The sequence below is a fragment of the Malaclemys terrapin genome, chromosome 9 (assembly GCF_027887155.1).
Source record: "Malaclemys terrapin pileata isolate rMalTer1 chromosome 9, rMalTer1.hap1, whole genome shotgun sequence".
NCBI lineage: Eukaryota > Metazoa > Chordata > Testudines > Emydidae > Malaclemys > Malaclemys terrapin.
The window spans coordinates 64,642,438-64,665,202 of record NC_071513.1 but is presented as its reverse complement, the minus strand read 5'-3'; the positions used below and the strand labels follow the sequence as shown (position 1 = coordinate 64,665,202).

Sequence of the window (22,765 nt, the reverse complement as noted above, 5' to 3'; positions counted from 1 at the left end):
GTGCCGATCAGCTGATAGCCCATGCGAGGGGGAGGAGGAGGGGGAGCAGGAGTGGAGCAGAGCCGAGCGGCAGCATGCTTGCTGCTCCATAGAGGAGGCAGAGAAGAGGTAGGGACGTGGGGAAGGGGGTGGAACAGGGCATATCCCTTCCAGCCCCCTGCCCTGAGCGGCTCAGGGCAGGGGGCTGGGAACACCACCACGAGCTGAGCCCCCCAGTCCTCTGCCCTGAACCCCCACACACACCCAGCCTTCTGCCCTGCACCTCCCCACACACCTCAGCCCTCTGCCCTGACCCTTGAACTCCCCCCCACACCCAGCCTTCTGCCCTGTACCCCCCCAAGCCCCTAGCCCTCTGCCCTGACCCCTGAACCCCCCCACACCCAGCCTTCTGCCCTACACCCCCCACACACACCAGCCCTCTGCCCTGACCCCTGAACCACATCACACCCCACTGCCCTCTGTCCTGACCCCTGCATCCCCCCCCACACACCCAGCCTTCTGCCCTGCACCCCCCCACGCACCTCCCAGCCCTCTGCCCTGACCCCTGAAGCCCCCCCCCCCAGGTCTGGGGTCCCGGCTGCCAGTCCCTTGACAGCCGGTGTCCCGGCTGCAGGCCCGCTCAGCCCGCTGCTGGCCTAAGTGAACAGAACCCCAGGCTGGCAGTGTAAGATCAGCATTTTAATTTAATTTTAAAGGAAGCGTCTTAAACATTTTGAAAACCTTGTTTACTTTACATACAACAATAGTTTAGTTATATAATATAGACTTATAGAGAGAGACCTTCTAAAAAACGTTAACATGTATTACCGGCACACGAAACCTTAAATTAAAGTGAATAAATGAAGACTCGGCACACCACTTCTGAAAGGTTGACTACCCCTGGTTTAAAGTAATTATTTGACTGTTACAAATAAATGTAACCTTATTCCGTTACATTCAGTAATGGAATAAGTAGGCTTGATAGGATTGGTTCTGAGCTCTTTCCCACTACATATAAGGCTATCTGCTTCTTTCAAGTCACTTCTGCTTTACACAAGTGTGAGGTCAGAATTGGGCCCATTATAACATAACATAAGGTGTGAAGTTAATTAACGAGTATTTAGGCAGGGTCTAGTCCACAGTATATAGGATTCTACAAGAGGAATGAACTGTTGCTAATCTATTTTATATCAGGAATCATAATTAAGACCACATCTACCGAAAAGCAGGCACCCTGTAATTATAATCACAGGGATTTCAATGGGACAACTCAGAGAAAAAAGTCGTACTCAGCGCAAGTCTGAGGCTCATTATCAATTGTGCCATTTTAATGAGATGTGTTGAATAATCTGCCTCTAAATCCGCAGCCCTTCCACTTGACCCCCAGGTTGATTCATGTGTCTTGTGTTCCTGTCTCCTTTTCTGATTCCGTCTTTCTGTAACAGTTCTTCTTCCTCTGGGCTCCTTGCTCTGTGTTTTCAAGTATGCCCTTACATCCCCCATCTTGAGGATAAAACATCCCTCAGTCCCTGTCGTCTCTCTACCATTCTATCTTCTGGGCTTGTTTCAAACACTGCTACATTAATGTACACTAAGGAACTTTTGGTGCACACCAACATTGTCCATATGGGCCAGTTAGTGTGGGACACGTTAGTGCACATTAGAATTTACAGCCCTCTGCTGCGGAGCCCACATTCTGGCCAGTTTGTCTTTCAGTAGAGATTTGAGCAGGCCTATAAGGGTATGTCTATGCAGCAAAGAAAAACCCGCGACTGGCCCGTGCCAGCTGACTCAGGCTCGGGCTGTAGGGGTGTTTCATTCCTGTATAGACTTCTGTTTCCTGGCTGCAGCCCGAGTCTGGAAACATCCCACCTCACAGGGTCCTAGAGCCCAGGCTCTAGCCTGAGCCTGGAAGTTTACACAGCAATGAAACAGCCCCACAGCCAGAGCCCTGAGCACCCGAGTTGGCTGGAATGGGCCAGCTGTGGGCATCTAGTTGCTGTGCAGACATACCCTAGTTGAACAAACATGTTCCAGAGTCCTATAGTGGCAAATTTCTGTTTCCAGGTGCTAGAACTCAGAGGAGTACCCACAGCAAGAGAGGGCCATTGTGGTACACCCTACCAACTTATTTGTTTTTAATTAACTTTTGGTGCTGCAAAAGACAGGACACTGGGGGCCAGATCATGGTAGTGAGAGTACAAGTGTGAATGTGGGGAAAGGATGAAATAAACAGCTCCATTGTGTACATACACAATGTATGTAGACTGTCACCCTGCTCTATCTAGTGTGCTAAAAATAATAATAATCAGAGATATCCCATCTCCTAGAACTGGAAGGGACCTTGAAAGGTCATCAAGTCCAGCCCCCTGCCTTCACTAGCAGGACCAAGTACTGATTTTGCTCCAGATCCCCAAGTGGCCCCCTCAAAGATTGAACTCACAACGCTGGGTTTAGCAGGCCAATGCTCAAACCACTGAGCTATCCCTCCCCCCTAAATGGAGATATCCTATCTCCTAGAACTGGAAGGGGACCTTGAAAGGTCATCGAGTCCAGCCCCCTGCCTTCACTAGCAGGACCAAGTACTGATTTTGCCCCAGATCCCTAAGTGGCCTCCTCAAGGATTTGTGATGTTGTGCAGTCTATATGGTTTTATAAAAACTTGATAATAAGTCAATATAATGTAACTGGGATAGTTTTAGAGAAAATATGGTAATAAGTGAATATAACGTAACTGGGATATGCTTCATGCAAAAGATCTCTTGTAAGGTATCATTACAAAGCTTATAATCTACTGAATATGATCATCTGATTTGTATAAATGTACCACTCTTGTATCTAAAACTAGAAATATAAAATGTAAACTGTGATGGGTTGGATCACAGAAACCCCCTTGGGAGCTGCCACCCGATGTGAAAAGACTACCTCTGCTCCTGTTTTCCCTGCCAGCTCAGGACTCCAGCACCCTGTCTTGCTGAGCCAGACACTCCCGTCTGGCTCCAGACACATACCCAGGGTCTGAATCACTTGTCCCAAAGCTGCAAGTTTACCTGAAAACAGCTCACAGTAGTGTGCTTGTCTTTAGCACTCAGATGCCCAACTCCCAATGGGGTCTAAACCCAGATAAATCCGTTTTACCCTGTATAAAGCTTATGCAGGGCAAACTCATAAATTGTTCGCTCTCTATAACACTGATAGAGAGAGATGCACGGTTGTTTGCTCCCCCAGGTATTAATACATACTCTGAGTAAATTACTAAATAAAAAGTGATTTTATTAAATACAGACAGTAGGATTTAAGTGGTTCCAAGTAGTAACAGACAGAACAAAGTAAGTCACCAAGCAAAATAAAATAAAATGTGCAAATCTGTGTCTAATCAAACTAAATACAGATAATCTCACCCTCAGAAATGTTTCAGTAAGTTTTTCTCAGACTGGACACCTTCCAGGCCTGGGCACAATTCTTTCCCCTGGTACAGCTCTTGTTGCAGCTCAGGTGATAGCTAGGGGATTCTTCATGATGGTTCCTCTCCCCTCTCTGTTCTCTTCCACCCCTTTATATATCTTTTGCATAAGGTAGGAACCCTTTGTCCCTCTGGGTTTCCACCCCCCCCCCCCCCCACTGGAAAAGCACCAGGTTAAAGATGGATTCCAGTTCAGGTGACATGATCACATGTCACTGCAAGACTTCATTGCCCACTTGCCAGCACACACATATACAGGAATACTCACAAGTAAACACAGCCATCTGCAGACAATGGGAGTCATCAAGATTCCAGACCATCATTAATGGCCCACACTTTACATAATTACAATAGGCCCTCAGAGTTACATTTTATATTTCTAGTTTTAGATACAAGAGTGGTACATTTATACAAATCAGATGATCATACTCAGTAGATTATAAGCTTTGTAATGATACCTTACAAGAGACCTTTTGCATGAAGCATATCCCAGTTATGTTATATTCACTTATTACCATATTTTCTCTAAAACTATCCCAGTTACATTATATTGACTTATTATCAAGTTTTTATAAAACCATATAGACTGCACAACATCACAGGATTGAACTCACAACCCTGGGTTTAGCAGGCCAACACTCAAACCACTGAGCCAGCCCTTCCCCCTACAGTGCAGTCATCTGAGTACAATCCTGATTAACCCCCGCGTACGCACTTGGGAGGCTAACCCAAGCTGCCATCCATGCCACCACAGCCACCATCCTACATTGAGCATGACAGCTCGAGCATGTCGGTCTATCCATTCTGGGAAGCACCCTCCCACCTGCTGTGTAGATCTACCCAATGTGGCTCGGAAACACAGGCTCAACACACAGATAGTTTAACTAGTGGGATACTGTAATCCTGGCCCAATTCTCTTCTCTGCTCCTGGGAATATTGTTGCAAGCTTTGACAGGGTGGCAGAGGTGCGACTGCCATGTACACCCCAGGAAGAAATCTGGCTGAAGAATCCTGAGGATTCATTGTCAATAGGAAACACTTTTGCAGCCCTTTCAGCACAGGCTCCGTCTCTAAGCCACATTCTAGCTCAATGGTCCACTATCCCAAACCCATCGGAAGAGTCTCCAGGGGAATGGAAGACAACTTTCAAGTGCATTTAATTTCTACAGTCAGGTCAAAACGCAATACATTCATATCCATAAACTAAATGAGACAAATGTTTCTATAGGTTGTGCATGGTCCTTCTGTTCACAGACAGGCAAGCTCTTGGCACCACTTCTTTAGCTACAGTTCCTGCCCACCTGCATCATTTCCAAGCTGAAAGGAGAAACCAAACATTTTAAAATTCTTTGTAGATACTGAAAAGCTTTGTATACTTGGGATGAGTCATTTGCGGAAGAAATATTTTTCCCAGCATCTCAAACTTCAGTTTTTCTTGGACTTCTGGCAAGTCTGTCATGAAACTCATTGAACAGGTAATAAGAGCATCTCTTAGGATACAGCATTGTCTTACTACTGTAGACCACTTGCATTTTGAGGACCTTGTTGGAAGCCAGTTTTGCATACTTTCTCCAGCACAACACTGGTGCCGTTCAAGAAATTGTATTTGTCTCTGGCTTATCAAGGTTCATGATTGTGAAAAAAAAATGAGCCACACAGACAGGCAAATAGGAAACATGAAGGAACTGATTTCATTACACATGGTTCAGCCATCGTGTTCTTCATGTCATCATCTTCTTCTTATGCAGTGTTTCAGAGCCTATACAACTTCAACAGTTTGGGAACCTAATAGCTTTGTTTTCTTGGCATTTCCATAGAGGATTCAGCTTTCTGGATTTCATGTACATTTGAAGTAAATCCCAACTGCAGTTGGAAAATAAAAAGTGCACACATTTTTGATTCAGAAGGTCCACTGAGAGAAACTGCATTTTCAGGGGAGTGGATTGCTTCATGCATTATCAGATGAAACTCTTTGTTACAAAGTAGATAGAATGTCTTGTCTAGCTTAATTCACTTGTTTAGCTCCAGGCTGTCCTTTTGCTGACATTGTCCTATTCCTGCTCATGATTCTGAGTCACAGTTAGGGCAACACTTATTATGAGTTTGCTGTTCAGTGAGCTTTTGTATATTTATTGAGATACCTTACATCTTCTGGATTTTTAATTCTCCACCTGTACTCAATATTATTGTATCAGACTTTGCGTCAGCTAAATCTCATCCTATGATTCCTGTTGTATGACTAGAGAAGTGTCAGAAGAATGTCCATGTGACACTAACTCATACTATGTCACTTTAAGTGTATTGTGTTTTTATTAGCTTATCTTTGTGTCACTGGTCTGGTGGTGACTATATCACCCACGTTGTCTTTTATTTGCAGAGGAGCCATGTCATGGGTTCAGAGGAGGCCTACCATTTCTTCTCCTCACCCGAGTCCATCTTCTGTAACTTGCATTTTTCCAAAACAACTTGTAGATGTAAAGAGAGAATATTTTAATGACTGCTTCATTCCCACTGGATTCACAATTTCTGTGTAGTAGTTGAAATATTGTCAAAATATTGTACAAGAAGGTAGATTAATGGATTATTTCAACTAGCCTGTCATTTGCTGGAGACATAAGTTCAAATTCTGACATAGGTCAAAAGGGAAAGATGAATTTTCTGCTTCATGTTTGATCACATCAGATGATGACCATAATTTTGTTCATTTCAGCAATAAACTCTCGGATTCCTGATACTGGGTCTGCTCCAAAGCTATGTAGAGAAGAGTGAAAGGGCAGAGGTGCTGCAAACTTTTGTTACCTTAAATAACAAAATACAGAACCTCAACCTAAACTTTTTTCCCGATCTAGGCATATTGCCAGTGTTTGTCACTGCAGGGCCTTTGCCCCTAGTTTTCTCAGCTTCAGACACATACCCTTTTTCTACTCTTGGGGTCTGGTCTGGTGAGTCAGCAACAATAACTTTGCATTTCTATGTAGTGCCCTTGAAGTTTGCGCAGTTTTTCCTTGCAGTGTTCTTGGCTTTAAATGACACAAAAGGGGCTCATCCTGCAAAGTATCGAGCATCCTCGACTATTATTGGCTTCATTGAGGAAGCAGACATCTCGCAGAACCAGATCCTGAATTAAATCGCCTCCCTTAAAGGCAAGTGGGCAAAACTGGAAAATCAAAGTATTTTCTATGGCCGGTATTTATTTATTTATTTACACCAGTCATGAACTTCCAGCATTCTATAACATGTAAACCCAGCAATACTTGTATAAAGGGATCAGACTTCAATCATTTACTTGCAGTTATGCCTGTAATCAAACAGCTCACCCCTAACAGTATAAACTAATTTAAGATGGGATCACTTTCGCAAACCCGTCTGGAGCTTTTCATTGATTCATTTTACTGAAGTACCTTAGTGGGTAAAATCACCTGTGTCAACAGTTTGGCAGATGGAACTTTCACCTGGAAGCACTTTTAGGAGGGCTTGAATCATTTGAAGTTCAATGCTGGATTCAAATGAAAATTGGTATTGTCTTGGGCAACTTCAGTGTCTGTTACAGACTGTTTATTAAATATTTGAATGGGTATGTTGCCATGAATAGCCAAGAATTCTATGAGTTTTCTGTGGGCTTATTAGTAGATATGTTTTTGGATTTTCTTAGATTAGCTATTTAGCCTGAGTAGTTAGCCAGCTTTTAGATACCAACAGAATCACTGGATTGAGAAGGACCATGCTAGGGAATGTGGCATATAGTCTTGGGTCACTGCAGCCATTTGCTGCATGGCAATATAAAGACACCTCTCTGAGTGGTATTAGGAAGAAAAACAGACATGCCTATGCTGTAGTCCTCTAAGGGAAGGGAAATCAATAACACATTTTTGATGAAAGGCAGTAGCTACAATTCACATCTTTAAATACTACAAGGTGGGATTCTTCTTAAATGTCCATTGTTGTTCTTGATCAGGAAAAAAATAGTTCTTTGATCTTTGAACAATTCATGTTATTGTCTTTTATTCACCAGTAAGATATGCCAGCAGTTTTAGATTATACGCTGTACTGTGCATGTGAGCACATTAGGAATAGTACAGGAGGAAACATTCTGGAAAACCAGCATCAAAGGCTTTTGCATTTGGGCCACAAAGGGAAAAATATCATTTTCTGGTAAAACAGTTCTGATGAATACTGGAGTAAATCTCAGAAGTCGATATTTGTGTCAATATGATTCATCACTAAATGTAGGAATTGCAACTGACCTTACTTCCAAGAAGACTACGCTAGTATGGTTGCCACGGGGGGTAATACAAAAGGATAATCAATAGGTTTATTTTGGTTTTACTGAATGTTCCGGTCATAAATTTACTTTGGCCCACACTTGAAGACAATAGTGTTACTGCTGAAATGTGCATGTGTAATGTGTATTCTGGGCTTTCCTTTTCAGGAAGATGATGCTCCTTTGGATGCATATTTAAATTACAATGTTCATAACACACAAACAGATGAGGCAATCAATTTTTTTTTTTAGTGAATTAAACACCAAAGCAAAATTAAGACATCTGAAGAAAAGCAGTTTAATTGAGACCATACATCTCAGCTCATCAAGAATATGTATAATATAAGGCAAAAGACTGTAAAACAAACCTCAGAGATAGAAGAAGAAAGATTGATTTGCCTTCTGAGTGTTTAACAGCTTGTGCTTTCTCAGACTTCTCCAAGATACCTATTTGGGGCAATGGATACAGTACAATCTATTTTGTAGAGTAACCCCATACCTGCTCACTAAAGCACTCGAGTACTGTACAGTTAGAATTAAAAACATTGTAAGTAAATTAATACTATTTAAAACCACCTTCTTGTAACTTGGAAATAGAAAACCCAAAGAGGCTTAAGCACAAAAAAGTAAAAGGAAATGGGGGCAAAATAGAACTATTACATATGACAGGTGCATAAGTTGTTGGGGGTGACTTTAAAGATCGCAGTGTCGAATAGGGGCCTAAAATGCGAGCAGCTATTGGAGTTTGTGGCCTGTGTGTGGAGAAGGAGCTGTGTGACTGCACACAGACACAGTACTATCAGGAGGACATCACTACTGGTTTTCCCTTAAAATTTCCATGGATATTGTACCCACTTTCTCTAAGCTGCATTTGATCCACAGAGGTTTAAGTGACTAGTCCAAGGTCACATTGCAGGTAAATGGCAGAGTCAGAAATATAAGCAAGAAGTCCCGGCTCAGTGCCCAGCTCTCATCACAATACCACTTAATTTCATGCATCCTATCTGATTGTTAATGGATACATTGAAATAACTTTAAGCCCTTTAACAAGCTCTTTTGTCCATTCTACCCTTTTTTGTGACCTGCAAAAATGGAGTTTAACTAAAGTTTAACAATCAGAAGTGTTGTGCAATTTTCAGGACAGGTGTTATCCCCCAGGTAAGCACACGTTGCTTGTTAGGGAATTCTGTGGGTCTGCAGTGCATATATCTATAGGTCTTGTCCTTCTCTTGGCAGGCAGATTTCTTTTCCTTTTGTTGCTAATGTGCTATGCCCTGGTTAATGTTCACAGTAATTTAAGGGGGTCTTTTCTTTTAAGAGAATGAAAAATGGTAAGGAAGGTTTAGAGGGTTCATTTACTATTTGAAGTAGAAGCAGCAGCACAAGTAGTTATGAATATGAAAATCTACATTACATTTTTGGAATAACTGGGTGTCTCCCAGCCAAGAGTCACTGAAATATTCTAAGTATTGCTGTGATGCTTGAAGTTCCTTCCCTGGACCTGAAGAAGAGCTCTGTGTGGTTCAAAAGCTTGTCTCTCTCACCAACAGACGTTGGTCCAATGAAAGATATTACCTCACCCACCTTGTATCTCTAAAATACTCTAGTTATACAAAGAATAAATTAGTTTATAGTGGAAAAGAACTGATTTATCTTCCAATGTAAAACGCGGCTTCCTTCTGGATGTCTGAATCATAGACAGAGCTTTTTTCCAGCATGTTTAATCTAAGATTTAAATATTTTAGAATTTGTGTAATGCACTCCAGCAATATAGTAATATTATGGTGTTTAAAGTGCAGTGTTTATGCTGGAGTAAAACTGTTTATACCCTTTGGGTGTGGTTTTTTTTGTAATTTCTCCTATATTATTTTCTTATAATATGCCCTATTCACGAGAAGGATGCCAAACTGGCAGAAATGGAGACTGAAATATTCACTTTATCCTACAGTCAGTGTAGGATTTTCAAGAAAGCGGGGAATCCCAGGCTTCAGTGAATTGTTATTAATTTATGACATCAAGATTTTAACAGATGAACACGGCTTAAAATTTTTCACTCAGAGACCCCAAACTTTGTCTCCACATCTCTCTCTAGCCTATTTCCTAGTGAGTCTGTCATCTGTTAGATGTATGTGGCGTCTAGCAGATGGCATTATGCAACAGGCAGCAGCAGTGCAAGCTTTCTTCGTGCTTGTCCACATGGTGGGTAATGTGCTCTACAGGGGAGTGATTTCTAAAGTACATTAATGGGTTGTACATTAATTGTTCCATGCTGGTACAGTTGACTGTGGTGCTGTTTGAAACAGTACTGCGTTAAAGTGCACTAGGGAATCTCTGTTTGGACCAATTAATGAGCAACAAGGTAGTGTGCTTTAGAAATCACACCCCTGTAGAGCACATTGCCGCACTGTGTACACAAGCCCTTAGATAGCCCTGCCAATGTGCTGATCTGGAAGGACTAATCCAGGAATAGTTCAGTATCCATGCCCATTCATTCCTCAGCCTTTCTGATGAGACTGCCAAAAAGAGACAATGAGCACCAAATGGCATAGCAATTTTTGCGAAGTGCATGGATTCCACATTAGCTTTCAGTCCATAGAAGCCTAGTTCACTCAGGACTGTTTTTGCCATATAATTAAGCAGTGCTTTCTAAACAGCATAAATGGGTAAATACCTTTTCCAGTTACCTAATCATTAGGGAGCATGACTCCTAGGAAAGCTTGTAATAATGGAAGTATTCTGAGCTAACTTTGATATAGCTTTACCACTGTACATAGGAACTACTGTGTTTGTTTTACCTATTGGTAAACAATAGAATTCTTAGTGGCAACAGCTGTATGTGTGAAAGGTAACCAAATACAGTAGAACTTCAGAATTACTACCACTTCAGGAATAGAGGTTGTTTGTAACTCTGAAATGTTTGCAACTCTATACAAAACGTTCTGGTTGTTCTTTCAAAAGTTTACAACTGAACATTGACTGAATACAGCTTTTAAACTTTACGATGCAGAAGAAAAGTGCTGCTTTTAGCCATTCTTATTTAAATGAAACAAGTACAGAAACAGTTTCCTTACCTTGTCAAATCTTTTTTTTAAACTTTCCCTTTATTTTATTAGTAGTTTACATTTAACACAGTACTGTACTGTATTTGCCTTTTTTGGGTGTGTGTCTGCTCTTGCCTGATTGCATACTTCTGGTTCCAAATGAGGTGTGTGGTTGACCAGTTAATTTGTAACTCTGAGGTTCTACTGTATATTCAAACACCACAGTTACCAGCTAACCTGGTATCAGAGGGGTAGCCGTGTTAGTCTGTATCCACAAAAACAATGTCTCTTGGTATTGACACCTCCTCATCAATTATTGGGAGTGGACCACATCCACCCTGACTAAATTCGCCTTCAACATTGGTTCTCCACCTGTAAGGTAACTCCCTTCTCTTCATGTGCCAATATATATGTATGCCTGTATCTAATTTTCACTCCATTCATCTGAAGAAGTAGGTTTTTTACCCATGAAAGCTTTTGCTCTAATAAATCTGTTAGTCTTTAAGGTGCCACCGGACTCCTCGTTGTTTTTTGCAGCTAACCTGGTCACACCTCATGGAAAATAGAAATAGATCTCTTCTGTTCCAAAAGTATTGCCCTATTTCCACTAGCTGTCAGTAGCATTTTCTCAGTTGCCTTTTTTTATCAGCCATTAGAGTTTGAGCTAAAGGGAAAACCCCCAATGATAAAATACTACTGATTAAGATTAATTCTCCTGACATACCAATTTCTGCTACTTCTGGAACAAAGATGAGGAGAACATGGTGTTCTTCTCTAATAGGTTCTGTTCTCTTTGAATTCTGTAGGAAAATGAGCACAACATAAGGTCAGAAAGGATTTGGTTTGCTTGCACCATTCAAGTGCGTATCTATATCCATGCATCCAAAGAGAAGGCAAAAAAGACTATTGGGAATTCTAAGTAATAAAACTGCTGGATTAATGCAATCTCTTGCCTCGAGCCTCTGGTGGGTCATGCTAAATCACCTAAAGGAATGTCTAACCTTGTTTGGTAAAAAGGAACATAAAAACATTGCATTTTCTGAGCTCAGGCAGAATTTTAATCACCTTAGAAAGCTGGGGGGGAAATAAAGTTGTCTCCCTGTGCTGCTAGAAAGATTTCTTTATTTTCCCCAGCTGAACTAGACTAGAGAGGAGTTATCAGACCTCTTATAAATTAGACAAAGATGCATAAAGTTTATTATTGTTGATGTGAGTATTGGATGAACATAACACGATTCTGATCTCACACTGGCTTTACACCTATTTAATTCAACTGATTTAAATGGAGTTATTCCAGTTATACATCAGTGTAAAATCAGAATAGAATCAGACCCAGTGTGTTGCTGCTTTGTGTCTTATGATTTATATTACCTGTGCAAACTATATGTAGTGAATTATTTAGTCCGTAGATTTAGCCTTTTTTGTGTCTATAAGTTATCTGCACATAGCGGGCCCATTTTTACAGATTTTTTTCATTATTCAGAATTGACAGATTTTATATAAATTTATTTCAGACTATGAATTGATGACACATTATTCAATTTGATTACTTGCTATTGGTTGCCTAAGTCACCAACTATTGTTTATGCTCTGGGATTGGATGACTGAAGAATTTATAAACAGATGAAAAGGAATCACATACATTTTAAGAAGGCCACATTCACCCTCCTGGTAAAAACCATGGCAACAAACACATTTTTCACAAGTATGTTTGAGATTTACCTAATTTGTGAATAAAAACCAAAAACAAATCACTGGTACGATGTTCATAGGAATGAATATAAAGTATTGTGAATGCCACTAAAGTGAATTTACAGGCTTTATTAGAACAAATATTTGGAAACATATTGTTTGCCATATTTGTTGAGCTTTAATTAATATTCACAGGTACTTGTTCTACAATTAGCTTTCATTGGGACCACACCTGTTCCACTTGCAGTCAGTGGAAAATGCTCCACTTGACTTCATTTGGGGGTAGGACTGAGCCTTTTATTCATAAATTTTTCTTTCACTGAAGTGATTTTCTATGCTGCATTACAGGCCAAACAGGCTTTAACTTTCACTGTGGTTGTGCTTGGTGAAACACAGCTATCAGGTCAGTTCCATTCCCCGCTACCCATTGTGCAATGGGAAGAATGTACTTCACTCAGTTCTCTCGGAAGGTCAGTGGGCCAGATCCTCAGCCAGTGTAAACCAGTGTAGCTTCAGAGTCTAGCTCACTAATGCAAATGAATGTTTTGTCTGTTTTGAAGTTACCCCCCCACCACCACCACACTCTTTGAATGCCTTGATATTGACCTTCTCTAATTTTTCTTTTTTATAGAATATTTATGGCCTTTATATTTATGTAGATAAATAAGGTGCAGATCTTGCCCTCAGTTTAATCCATGCAGCCCCATTGTCCTCTCCATTTGTCACTTAATCTTGTTCCTGTTTGTCACAAACTGCTTCTGATTAGTTCCAATACAATTTGATTAGTTCTTCTGTGGTACAAAAACTCCTGAAAACCTGCAAAAGTCAAGGTAGTTAAAAATAATGAGAGGTTGTTGATTGTTTTTTCCTTAACAAGTGTCACTTGAGCATGTCCTGTATATTCACCAACATTTCTTAAACATAATTTCCATTAGTATATTTCACGAGCCCACATAGCCTTCCTACTCTTCATTTACTAGTGTGTATGGGGGTGTATGGAACAATATTGCTGATTGCCATGGCAGCATGGTGCATATCTGCAGCTATCATTAATTCTTAATGGAAGGGTTCAGGCCGCAAGGAACCCATAAGTAAAGGAAGCCAATTTAATCTTTAATGGAAATTGGTTTTAAAAATAGACATTGCAAAAAGAGACAAATGATAACTAGTGTTACACTTGTGAATCTCATGAATGGCTAGAACATCTTAGAAGTTCAGATTTTCTCACTGGCCATTTTAACCCTTTGTGACTTATTTCACAATAATTTTTATGCATATCTTCTCCTGTCAGATGAATGTGCTGAATTCTGGAATCAGTAGTCCTTCATGTAGTAAGGTATTAAGACAGTAAAATGTAGGTGGTTCTTTATGAATGTGATGTGCTACTGGGTTTATTTTAGAGGGAAAGACCAAAACATGTCTGAATGCATTGTAAAAAATGGAGAGACTTTTAGAAAGGACAGTTGAATAGTTTGTCTTCAGAGACCCCATATGGCTAACAGTGCCTCGCCTACAATTATTTACCCTGGCAATCTTTCTCATGATTCATTTTCTATGCTTGTTTAGTCTAAAGCTTCCTCTGGGTAGAGACTGCCTGCTGTACCCGATTTATAGATGGTGGCTATCATGGTTATCATTTAAGAATTAATTGTTTGTAACAGACACATTCTCAAGAAAGAATAGGGATGAGTAGTACTTAAGCCCTATTCAGTGTTCAGCTCCTGAGCATGACAAATTTAGGCTGATTTCTTTTTTAAAAAAAGCAAGGTGGAGACAAGTGAACATCCATAATGTCTGTAGAATTAAACCTTTTCTCCATTTTTGACTGCTCACAGAGGCAATGGCTTCAAGGCTTTCAAGATCTGCATAGTAATTCCTTACTTTTTTAGTCCTTGGACTCAGTTCTCCACTCTGTTACACTGGTTTAAAACCAGTATTATTCTACCAGTGCTCAGGGTAACACTGGTGTAAAACTAGCATAATGGAGCAGAAAATCAGGTCCTTTTTGTTTTTATATCACAAAACAATATTTCATTTCAATCCATCATACAATGTTACAAGAAAAAAACCTAGTAGTTGCCTTTAAAGATGACTAAGCTGTACTACCTTAGGGCCTGATCCTGCAAATGCTTACATGTGTGAGTTGTTTTACTCATGGGAGAAGTCCCATTGAACTACTCAGGTAGTCATGTATAAGTGTTTGCAGAACTATCCCCAACCCAGCACAGCCAATGGGACTTACGCCCCTTCTTAAAGTGAAGGGCATGTTTGAGTGCTTTGCTGAATTAGAAAGGGTTGCCGAGCCAGGGCCTAAAAGGGTGTTTAATAAAACCAAAAATGTAATAAAGGAAATCTGTCATAGTTTCAGCCTCTCTATAACTAAAGAAGGGTCTCCCAGGCCAAGATGCTACTTCCGCAGAAAGTCCCGATTAATGATGTCAGACAGCCTGGGACACGAACTGCAGCTCAGCATTTGGATGCCCTGGAAAGGCTTGGACAGTTATTGTTGGGTACAGCAGATTATTATTTTAAGGCAGGGTGTAGTTGGTCCCAGGCATGTGTAGGATCTGAAGGAAGGATTGCGGAGGCCACCTAATGATGGGAAACAGAAGTTGTAGAAGGTCAAAGTTTCAGGCCCTTTTGGAAACATACTACTAGTCTGAGCACATGGAGCACCCTGCGTGTATAAAAAAGGAGAGGGCAGTCATACATGTGCATTAAGGCAGCTTTTTCTGCTAACCTTCAGGGTCAGCATTTGTGAAGAAATCATGTAAAGAGTGCTTATGTTACCGAAAAATCATAACTCTGACTATACCACGTGGATTCTTACAACAGCTTTAAGAGTCTCCTGCTTTTCTGATGTATTGAAACACCCAGCGTCATTTCCTCTGGCTCAGACTTTGCCATCAAACTACATTTAATTGTTCTTTTAAATGACTTCAAAAAGCTTTAAAAAAAGTGTGTGTGAGAGATATACTCTTCTCTTCTTAGTAATGCGATAGAGACTACTGATTAAACTATCTATTCTATTGCTCTGAAGCTTTCCTTTGAGGAAATTGACTCCACCTAAGTGTAACAGATGAAACTGAATGCCATAGTAATGCTTAATAACATGTATATATTTTGCTAGACTAACGTGAGTTGGGATGGAGATAAACTTCTTTGCGTACAGAAAGGAGAAAAAGAAGGCCGTGGTTGGACCCAGTGGATTGAAGGAGATGAAATGCATCTGGTATGGTCGTGTAACATGTTTTAAATGCCATAATTTCTTCTCTTATTTATTCAAATAGATGAAAGTAATAGCACACAGCTTGCCACACATTATCTTGGCTTACCGAGGAGTAATTAAACATTGGTGTTGCATTTGACTTGCTTCTAGAGGAATAATTTCATGCGGGGCGATTATTCTCTCATGCCCCTTTTGCAAAGAGCAGTGTTCTGAATTCAGGCAATCTTTGTGTTAACTGTCTGTTCTCAGATCTATTCATTTAAATTGTGTGCAGAGAGGAAGACATGTCATAGAAATATCCTTCATGCACTCAGTGATATAAACAGTATAGGGACTGATGAAATTCTGTATCCAGCAGCATAAGCCATAGGGAGAAAAAAATTATGGGCCAGAATGAATTCTGGCTTAGAAAAATAAAGAGAGCAATTTTGTTTTTAAAATGCCATGTTCTTTCTGACTGTTGTGTCTATATTTCCTAGTTAACAGCAACTAACATTTGTTTTTCTGGATAGAGGTTCATAACATCCTCTTTGAAGCTCACCTGATGTGGTAAAATGTTCTTTTCTCACTGAAGGAAGCAAATCAGACCTCTAGTCCCACTCATCGTTCAATTCACTAAGCACCTAGAAGTGTTCTGTTTAGAATGCTGACTCCCTGTCTCCAGATCAGTAACACGATGCCAACAGAGATCTCTGCAACAGCACCCAGAGCCCACTGAATGCCACTGTACTGCATAGGAGGGTCTGCAAAGGTTAGGAGGGAAAGAGATCCAGAAACACATTTAGGTCTGTCCCAGGTAATCAATTTTTTTTCTCCACACACTGCCTAATGCCTCTGTGTGTGACCTCCATGGATGATACCATGGCGCCATTGAAGCCAATGGTAAAACTCCCACTGACTTCAGCGAGGTCAAGATTTCACCCACGCATGTATTTTTCAGTCAATATAGCTTCATTGTGCCCAGTTTTACATCACTTGGCATGCTGGCCTAGAGCTACCATCGTTGCATCAAGAAATAATGGATAGGAATCTCCTTTGAGCCGCTAATCCTGCTTCTGAATCAATCTGCATGACAGCTCCTTCCTTCAGTCATTCGTTCCCTCTGTGGAGCTGAACACGTGCTGCCTCAGTAATGCTCCCAGACCTTGCTGAGGAGAGAACTTAATGAGGGGGGTCAAAAGTCAGAGCTGGATTTCCCACTGACATTGCAGAGCACTTATTGTAGGGAAAACCAGCCAGTTCTTCTTGTTGTCCAGGTCTCCATTCCTACATATGTCTGGAGTATTCAGGTTCCAGGCAGGGGAAGTCTGCTAGGGACCATGGAGAAAGGAATCCTTGTCACAAGACTGCAGCACAGCTGTGGAGCCCCGCTATGTTTATCTTTAAGGACATGTGTTACTCCATCCCTTTTCAGCAAAACAATTACATACGTGCTTAAGTGCCATTGACTTCTCAGCATCCAGGCCTGCTGCTTCAAGGGCTCTGGGCCCCTGGGGAAGGTTCCTAGTCAAGCAGACACATAACCAACATTGCCATTTCCAGCTCAGCATGACGTGCCAAATCACATTATTTTGTACCCGCCACGGATTGACACTGCTGTATACAAAATACTCTGGGTGGAGAAAGTCTCTAAATTGCTTTAATGCCCAGCCTTTTCTTATGTACATTTTGTCACTTCTTGTATGTTTCACTAACTCAAAAAGGCATCTGCAGACCCATTGAATCCTCATGTGGTCTCCCCTCCTTAGACTTTTTTTTTTATATATATAAGGTCAAAACCCCATTTCTTGTAAAACTTTTAAATAATTGAGATTTTCAGGTCTGTCGTTCTGAGAGCCCTTTGGTGCCAAGGCGAATTACCATAAACACATTTTATGATACTTCAATAATTATTTTATGATCCTATTGAACTTTACACAATGATCCAAATATTAATTTAATCCTTTGCACAGTTTTATAATACATTGAGTGTTATGCCTTCGGGTTTAGTAGTTTCTCACCAGATGCTTGCACTCTGCTAGTTCTCCTGGTCTGAATTTTGTAGTATGACAGTCTTCTTTCCTTCTTTTTTTCCCCCCTTTCTTCCTCAAATTCTATTTCTATTTCATCATTCATAATTTCTATTATATCTTAAAACAGACAGTTATCTGGCCATTCTCCCGTTCCTTCTGAATTTTATAGCCTTTTTCTTTTGTATTGACTGCCCCTAGTAGTTTGTGGTTGTTTTTTTAATCAGTAGGTTTCATAACTTTACTGCATGTTCCTTTTTCCAGATCATTGATATATCAAACTGAACAAAATTGGTTCTAATACCAATCCTTGTAGAACTCTACTAGTTCTTTCCATTCATCCTCTTACTAGTAACTTTGAAATCCAGCCATCCATTCAAGTAGCTCAGCCCAGTAATACACTTACTGTCCTAGATTAGTCTTTTGTGTGATACTATATCGAAAACTTTCCTTTAGTCCAAGCAAATTATGTTCATGACTTCCCTGTCAACTCTGTCTCACTCCCTGAAAATGTTCAATAAGACTTTTTCAAAATTTTCCTTCAAGTTCGGTCTCCTAAGTTCAGTTAAGTCAGAAATGTCTAAGTTCAGCCCTTTCCTATCCCTCAAGAGGTTTTCTCAATACTGTCCCCACCGCTGAAGTAAAGTTTGTGAAGCTGTAATTTGCTGGATCTTCTCCAGAACACCACCTACAGTGCCTATCATTTTGAAATGACCATTTACTACATTGTGGTATTTATCTTTATTGCCGTATTTCCTATATTTAATGTGGAAAATACGGCAAATAGCATAGTAAATATAACTACTGCTTATGGGAGATGTCCGGTTTTCAATGATATCCATTCCATCTCTCTTGCTACGTCCTTGATGATTCTGGAACAGATCCTCTTTGCTTGTTCTGTGTCTTAGGTCCCAGTCTTGCAAGCTGTTGTGTGTGGGTAAAGCTCTGTGCGGGAACAGGAGTCTACCTATGCAGAGCAACTTGCAGGATTGGAACCTTAGACTTCGGGGTGAAATCCTGGCCCTGTTGAAGTCAGTAACAAAACTCCCATTGTCTTTAGTGGAATCAGGATTTCACTCCAGATGTTTAATATTTTAATTATCTGTTCAGGCTTTATCTTGATTTTCTTCTGTAGTTTCCTCCCTAACCAATCTTCCTTTGCGAACACTTGAGCCAAACAAATTATCATCCCCATCTTTCAGAGGCCGCAGTGTCTCCTTTATTTTACTTTGTTCCTTGTGTACTTGAAGGCTTTTTTCTGTTTCTCTTTTCCTCTATCTAAAGTATTTATTTAAATAATTGTCTAGTTAGATGCAAGCTTCCTTTTCCTTCATTTCTTTCTCTAATCATTTTATACGATTTACCTTCCTTTTAACTGCAGTCCTATTTTGTACATGCCTTTCTTCCTTGATCATTTTCTGCTTTCCTTCCTTCACCCTCATTGGTCTTTTGTATTCCTCACAAAACTAAGTGATTGGGCAACAAAATGGCAAATGAAATTTAATGTGGATAAATGTAAAGTAATGCACATTGGAAAAAATAATTCCAACTATACATACAATATGATGGGTGCTAATTTAGCTACAACAAGTCAGGAAAAAGATCTTGGAGCCATCCTGGATAGTTCTCTGAAGATGTCCACGTAGTGTGCAGAGGCGGTCAAAAAAGCAAACAGGATGTTAGGAATCATTAAAAAGGGGATAGAGAATAAGACTGAGAATATATTATTGCCCTTATATAAATCGATGGTACGCCCACATCTCGAATACTGCGTACAGATGTGGTCTCCTCATCTCAAAAAAGATATATAGGCACTAGAAAAGGTTCAAAAAGGGGCAACTAAAATGATTAGGGGTTGGAACGGGTCCCATATGAGGAGAGATTAAAGAGGCTAGGACTTTTCAGCTTGGAAAAGAGGAGAATAATGGGGGATATGATAGAGGTACATAAAATCATGAATGATGTGGAGAAAGTGGATAAGGAAAAGTTATTCATTTATTCCCATAATACAAAAACTAGGGGTCACCAAATTAAAATTAATAGGCAGCAGGTTTAAAACAAATAAAAGGAAGTTCTTCACCCAGCGCACAGTCAACTTGTGGAACTCCTTACCTGAGGAGGTTGTGAATGCTAGGACTATAACAGCGATTAAAAGAGAACTGGATAAATTCATGGTGGTTAAGTCCATTAATGGCTATTAGCCAGGATGGGTAAGGAATGGTATCCCTAGCCTCTGTTTGTCAGAGGGTGGAGATGGATGGCAGGAGAGAGATCACTTGATCATTGCCTGTTAGGTTCACTCCCTCTGGGGCACCTGGCATTGGCCACTGTCGGTAGACAGGATACTGGGCTAGATGGACCTTTGGTCTGACCCGGTATGGCCTTTCTTATGTTCTTATGTTTGACTTTGGGCAAGTGACTTGATCTGCCCTGTGCCTTAGCTTCCTCTCTGTAACATGGCAATAATAGTTCCCTACCTCACAGGGTTTTTGTGACGATCAAATCCATTAACTGTTCAGAAGAGCTCGGATGCCAGGTTGCTCTTCCCTCTGCTTTCTGCTCAATTAGGCAACCCTACCTTTACACAAAGTATTTTATACTAATTGACTTCTAGGCTTTTGACATTTACATTAAAGTTGAATTATGTTTTTCTTTCTAGATGATAGTAACTATCAATTCCTTTGAGGATGGAGATGGATGACAGGAGAGAGATCACTTGATCATTGCCTGTTAGGTTCACTCCCTCTGGGGCACCTGGCATTGGCCATTGTCAGTAGACAGGATACTGGGCTAGATGGACCTTTGGTCTGACCCAGTACGGCTGTTCTTATGTTTATTCCTGCAATATCCATTGCTAGATCATTGGCATTTATTAATTTATCTTTGAACACATTTCATTTCCTCTTCTTTTGTTTTATCGTATTGATTTAATTTCTTGCGTTCTTTGTAAGTTTTCTCAAGTAAAATCAACAAGCAGATCTGAAAAAGCAAGCGGTGGCCATTTCCTAATCTCTGCCCACTTGTGACCCCAAAATGAGGAGCAACTTGAGGCATATAGTGCAGATTTTCATAAAATGGTTATTCCTTTTTGGGTACTTTGATCAGCAACAAAAGTGTTGTTGTGTTCTTATTTGGCTTCATCATGAACATTCTTTAAGATAAACAAGGTGTTCCATACTTCTCTCAGAGCTGTTCTTTCAAGATGGGTACACCCAGAAGTATATATCACTGCATCTGTTTACATGCTGCAGTTCACACTGCAAATTTTATCTCTGCAGCCCCAGTGGCTAGCAACTGAATTTTTTTTTAAAGTCTTAGATTATGAAATGTAACATGGCAGCCGCTAGGCAAAAGTGCTGGATATCCAACCAAGCATGCTCCACTCAAATCCAACCTTTAGGTAAAATCCTCTGTCATATGGAACACAGCAAAATGCACTAGAGCAGTGGTTCTCAAAGCTGGTCCACCATTTGTTCAGGGAAAGCCCCTAGCGGGCTGGGCCAGTTTGTTTACCTGCTGCGCCCGCAGGTTTGGCCAATTGCGGTTCCCACTGGCCGCGGTTCACCGCTCCAGGCCAATAGGGGCTGCGGGAAGCGGCGCGGGCCGAGGGATGTGCTGCTGCCCTTCCCACCGCCCTCATTGGCCTGGAGCGGCGAACCTTGGCCAGTGGAAGCCACAATTGGCTGAACCTGAGGACGCAGCAGGTAAACAAACCGATCCGGCCTGCCAGGGGCTTTCCCTGAACAACCGGCGGACCAGCTTTGAGAACCACTGCACTAGATCACTTCTAAATTGCTTCTTCTCTGCCCGGTCAGTTCTCCATTACCAATTATCTTCATGGAGTTATCCAAACGTAAATTAGGGATTGCACCCTTCTTGGTTCCCTCTTTTACATAATGTGTAATGAAGCAGAAAAGTACCATGTCTACTGACTATTCAGTATATTTCGTCTGAGGCAATTTTTCAGCTGCCTTCTGTTTTTGGCACTTGCAACTGATTACCCATGCATCAGTGGGGACACAGTCCTTATGCACATGCAAAAACTTGTTTTTGCACATGTAGCTTGGGGGTACTATTCAGTTTGCATATGCAAATATGCTGCTTGTATGCCCACAACAGATAAATGTCCATTTTGATGGGTGCAAACAGTTAGGTGTGCAAAAGTGGACAACAGTGGAATCCTAGGCTGGATATTTGGCTCTTGTACTAATTATTAGCTTTTTTCTTTCCACAGATCTATCCGATTTGAGTTATTGTTGCTGCATCATCATACATTCCCATTATCAAATTACACACTTGTTCCTTAATTTGAATCCACCGTAATTGTCCATCTAATATTTGACTTAAGCATATAAGTAGGTGTTTTAGAAACTGACATACACACGTGGATGTACTGTGTAAAAGTCTCACTTATGACTCATCTTCTCTTTTCAGGAGATAAGAGTAGGCGGTGTCAAATGTAAACAAGTCTTTAAGAAGGTACAGTGAACCTAATCTGCCCATTGCTGATACAGAGATGAAGACGAACAGAATAGAATGTATGGACTTGCTACCAAAGCGCCACGTGCTCTTAGTGCCCAAGTATATCCTTAACATCTAGCGAGCAGAACCCTGTGAACATCTGTGCACATGAAATTAGAACTGTACAGTGCTGTCTTTGCAAAAAGGATTTTTTTTAAAGAAATCATTCTAAATAAACAATCATTTTTAAAAATGCCAATTAAAGATACTGAAAATCATAAATCTCTGTGTGTGCTTTACTTTATGGTAGACCTTAGTCTAAAGTAGTTTAATATAAGTGGGTTCAAGGGTTTTAAAATATTGTTATTGCTGTTTCTCATTTACACTAAGGCCACGTTACATTGCAGTAGTCATGTGAAACAGCCTTAAGGTGAACTTTCTTTATAAGATCTTGTGGTGGGGTATAAACTACATTGATGAACAAAGGGGTTAGCAGGAGCCGACTCAAATTAGCCCACCTGGCTGTAACTGGAGGGTGTGTCAGGGTTGGGGAGGAGCTGGGTGGTCTTCTGCTGGAAGGAAATGAAAATTACTGGGGAGAAAGTTCAGGAGAGACCCAAGACAAAAAGG

At 40.7% G+C, this 22,765-nt stretch overlaps 1 protein-coding gene across 2 annotated transcripts in view; it reads left to right on the top strand.

The window, feature by feature from the left end:
- LOC128843068 (retinol-binding protein 1) overlaps positions 1-22,411 on the top strand; it is a 123,908-nt gene extending 101,497 nt beyond the window's left edge. For both annotated transcript variants that reach the window (XM_054039579.1, XM_054039580.1), the window contains 2 exons: positions 15,567-15,668; positions 22,109-22,411. In XM_054039579.1, coding sequence (XP_053895554.1) covers positions 15,567-15,668; positions 22,109-22,162 — 156 coding nt within the window. In that variant the 3' untranslated portion in view covers positions 22,163-22,411. The remainder of the gene's footprint in view (positions 1-15,566; positions 15,669-22,108) is intronic.
- The last annotated feature ends 354 nt before the right edge of the window (positions 22,412-22,765 follow it).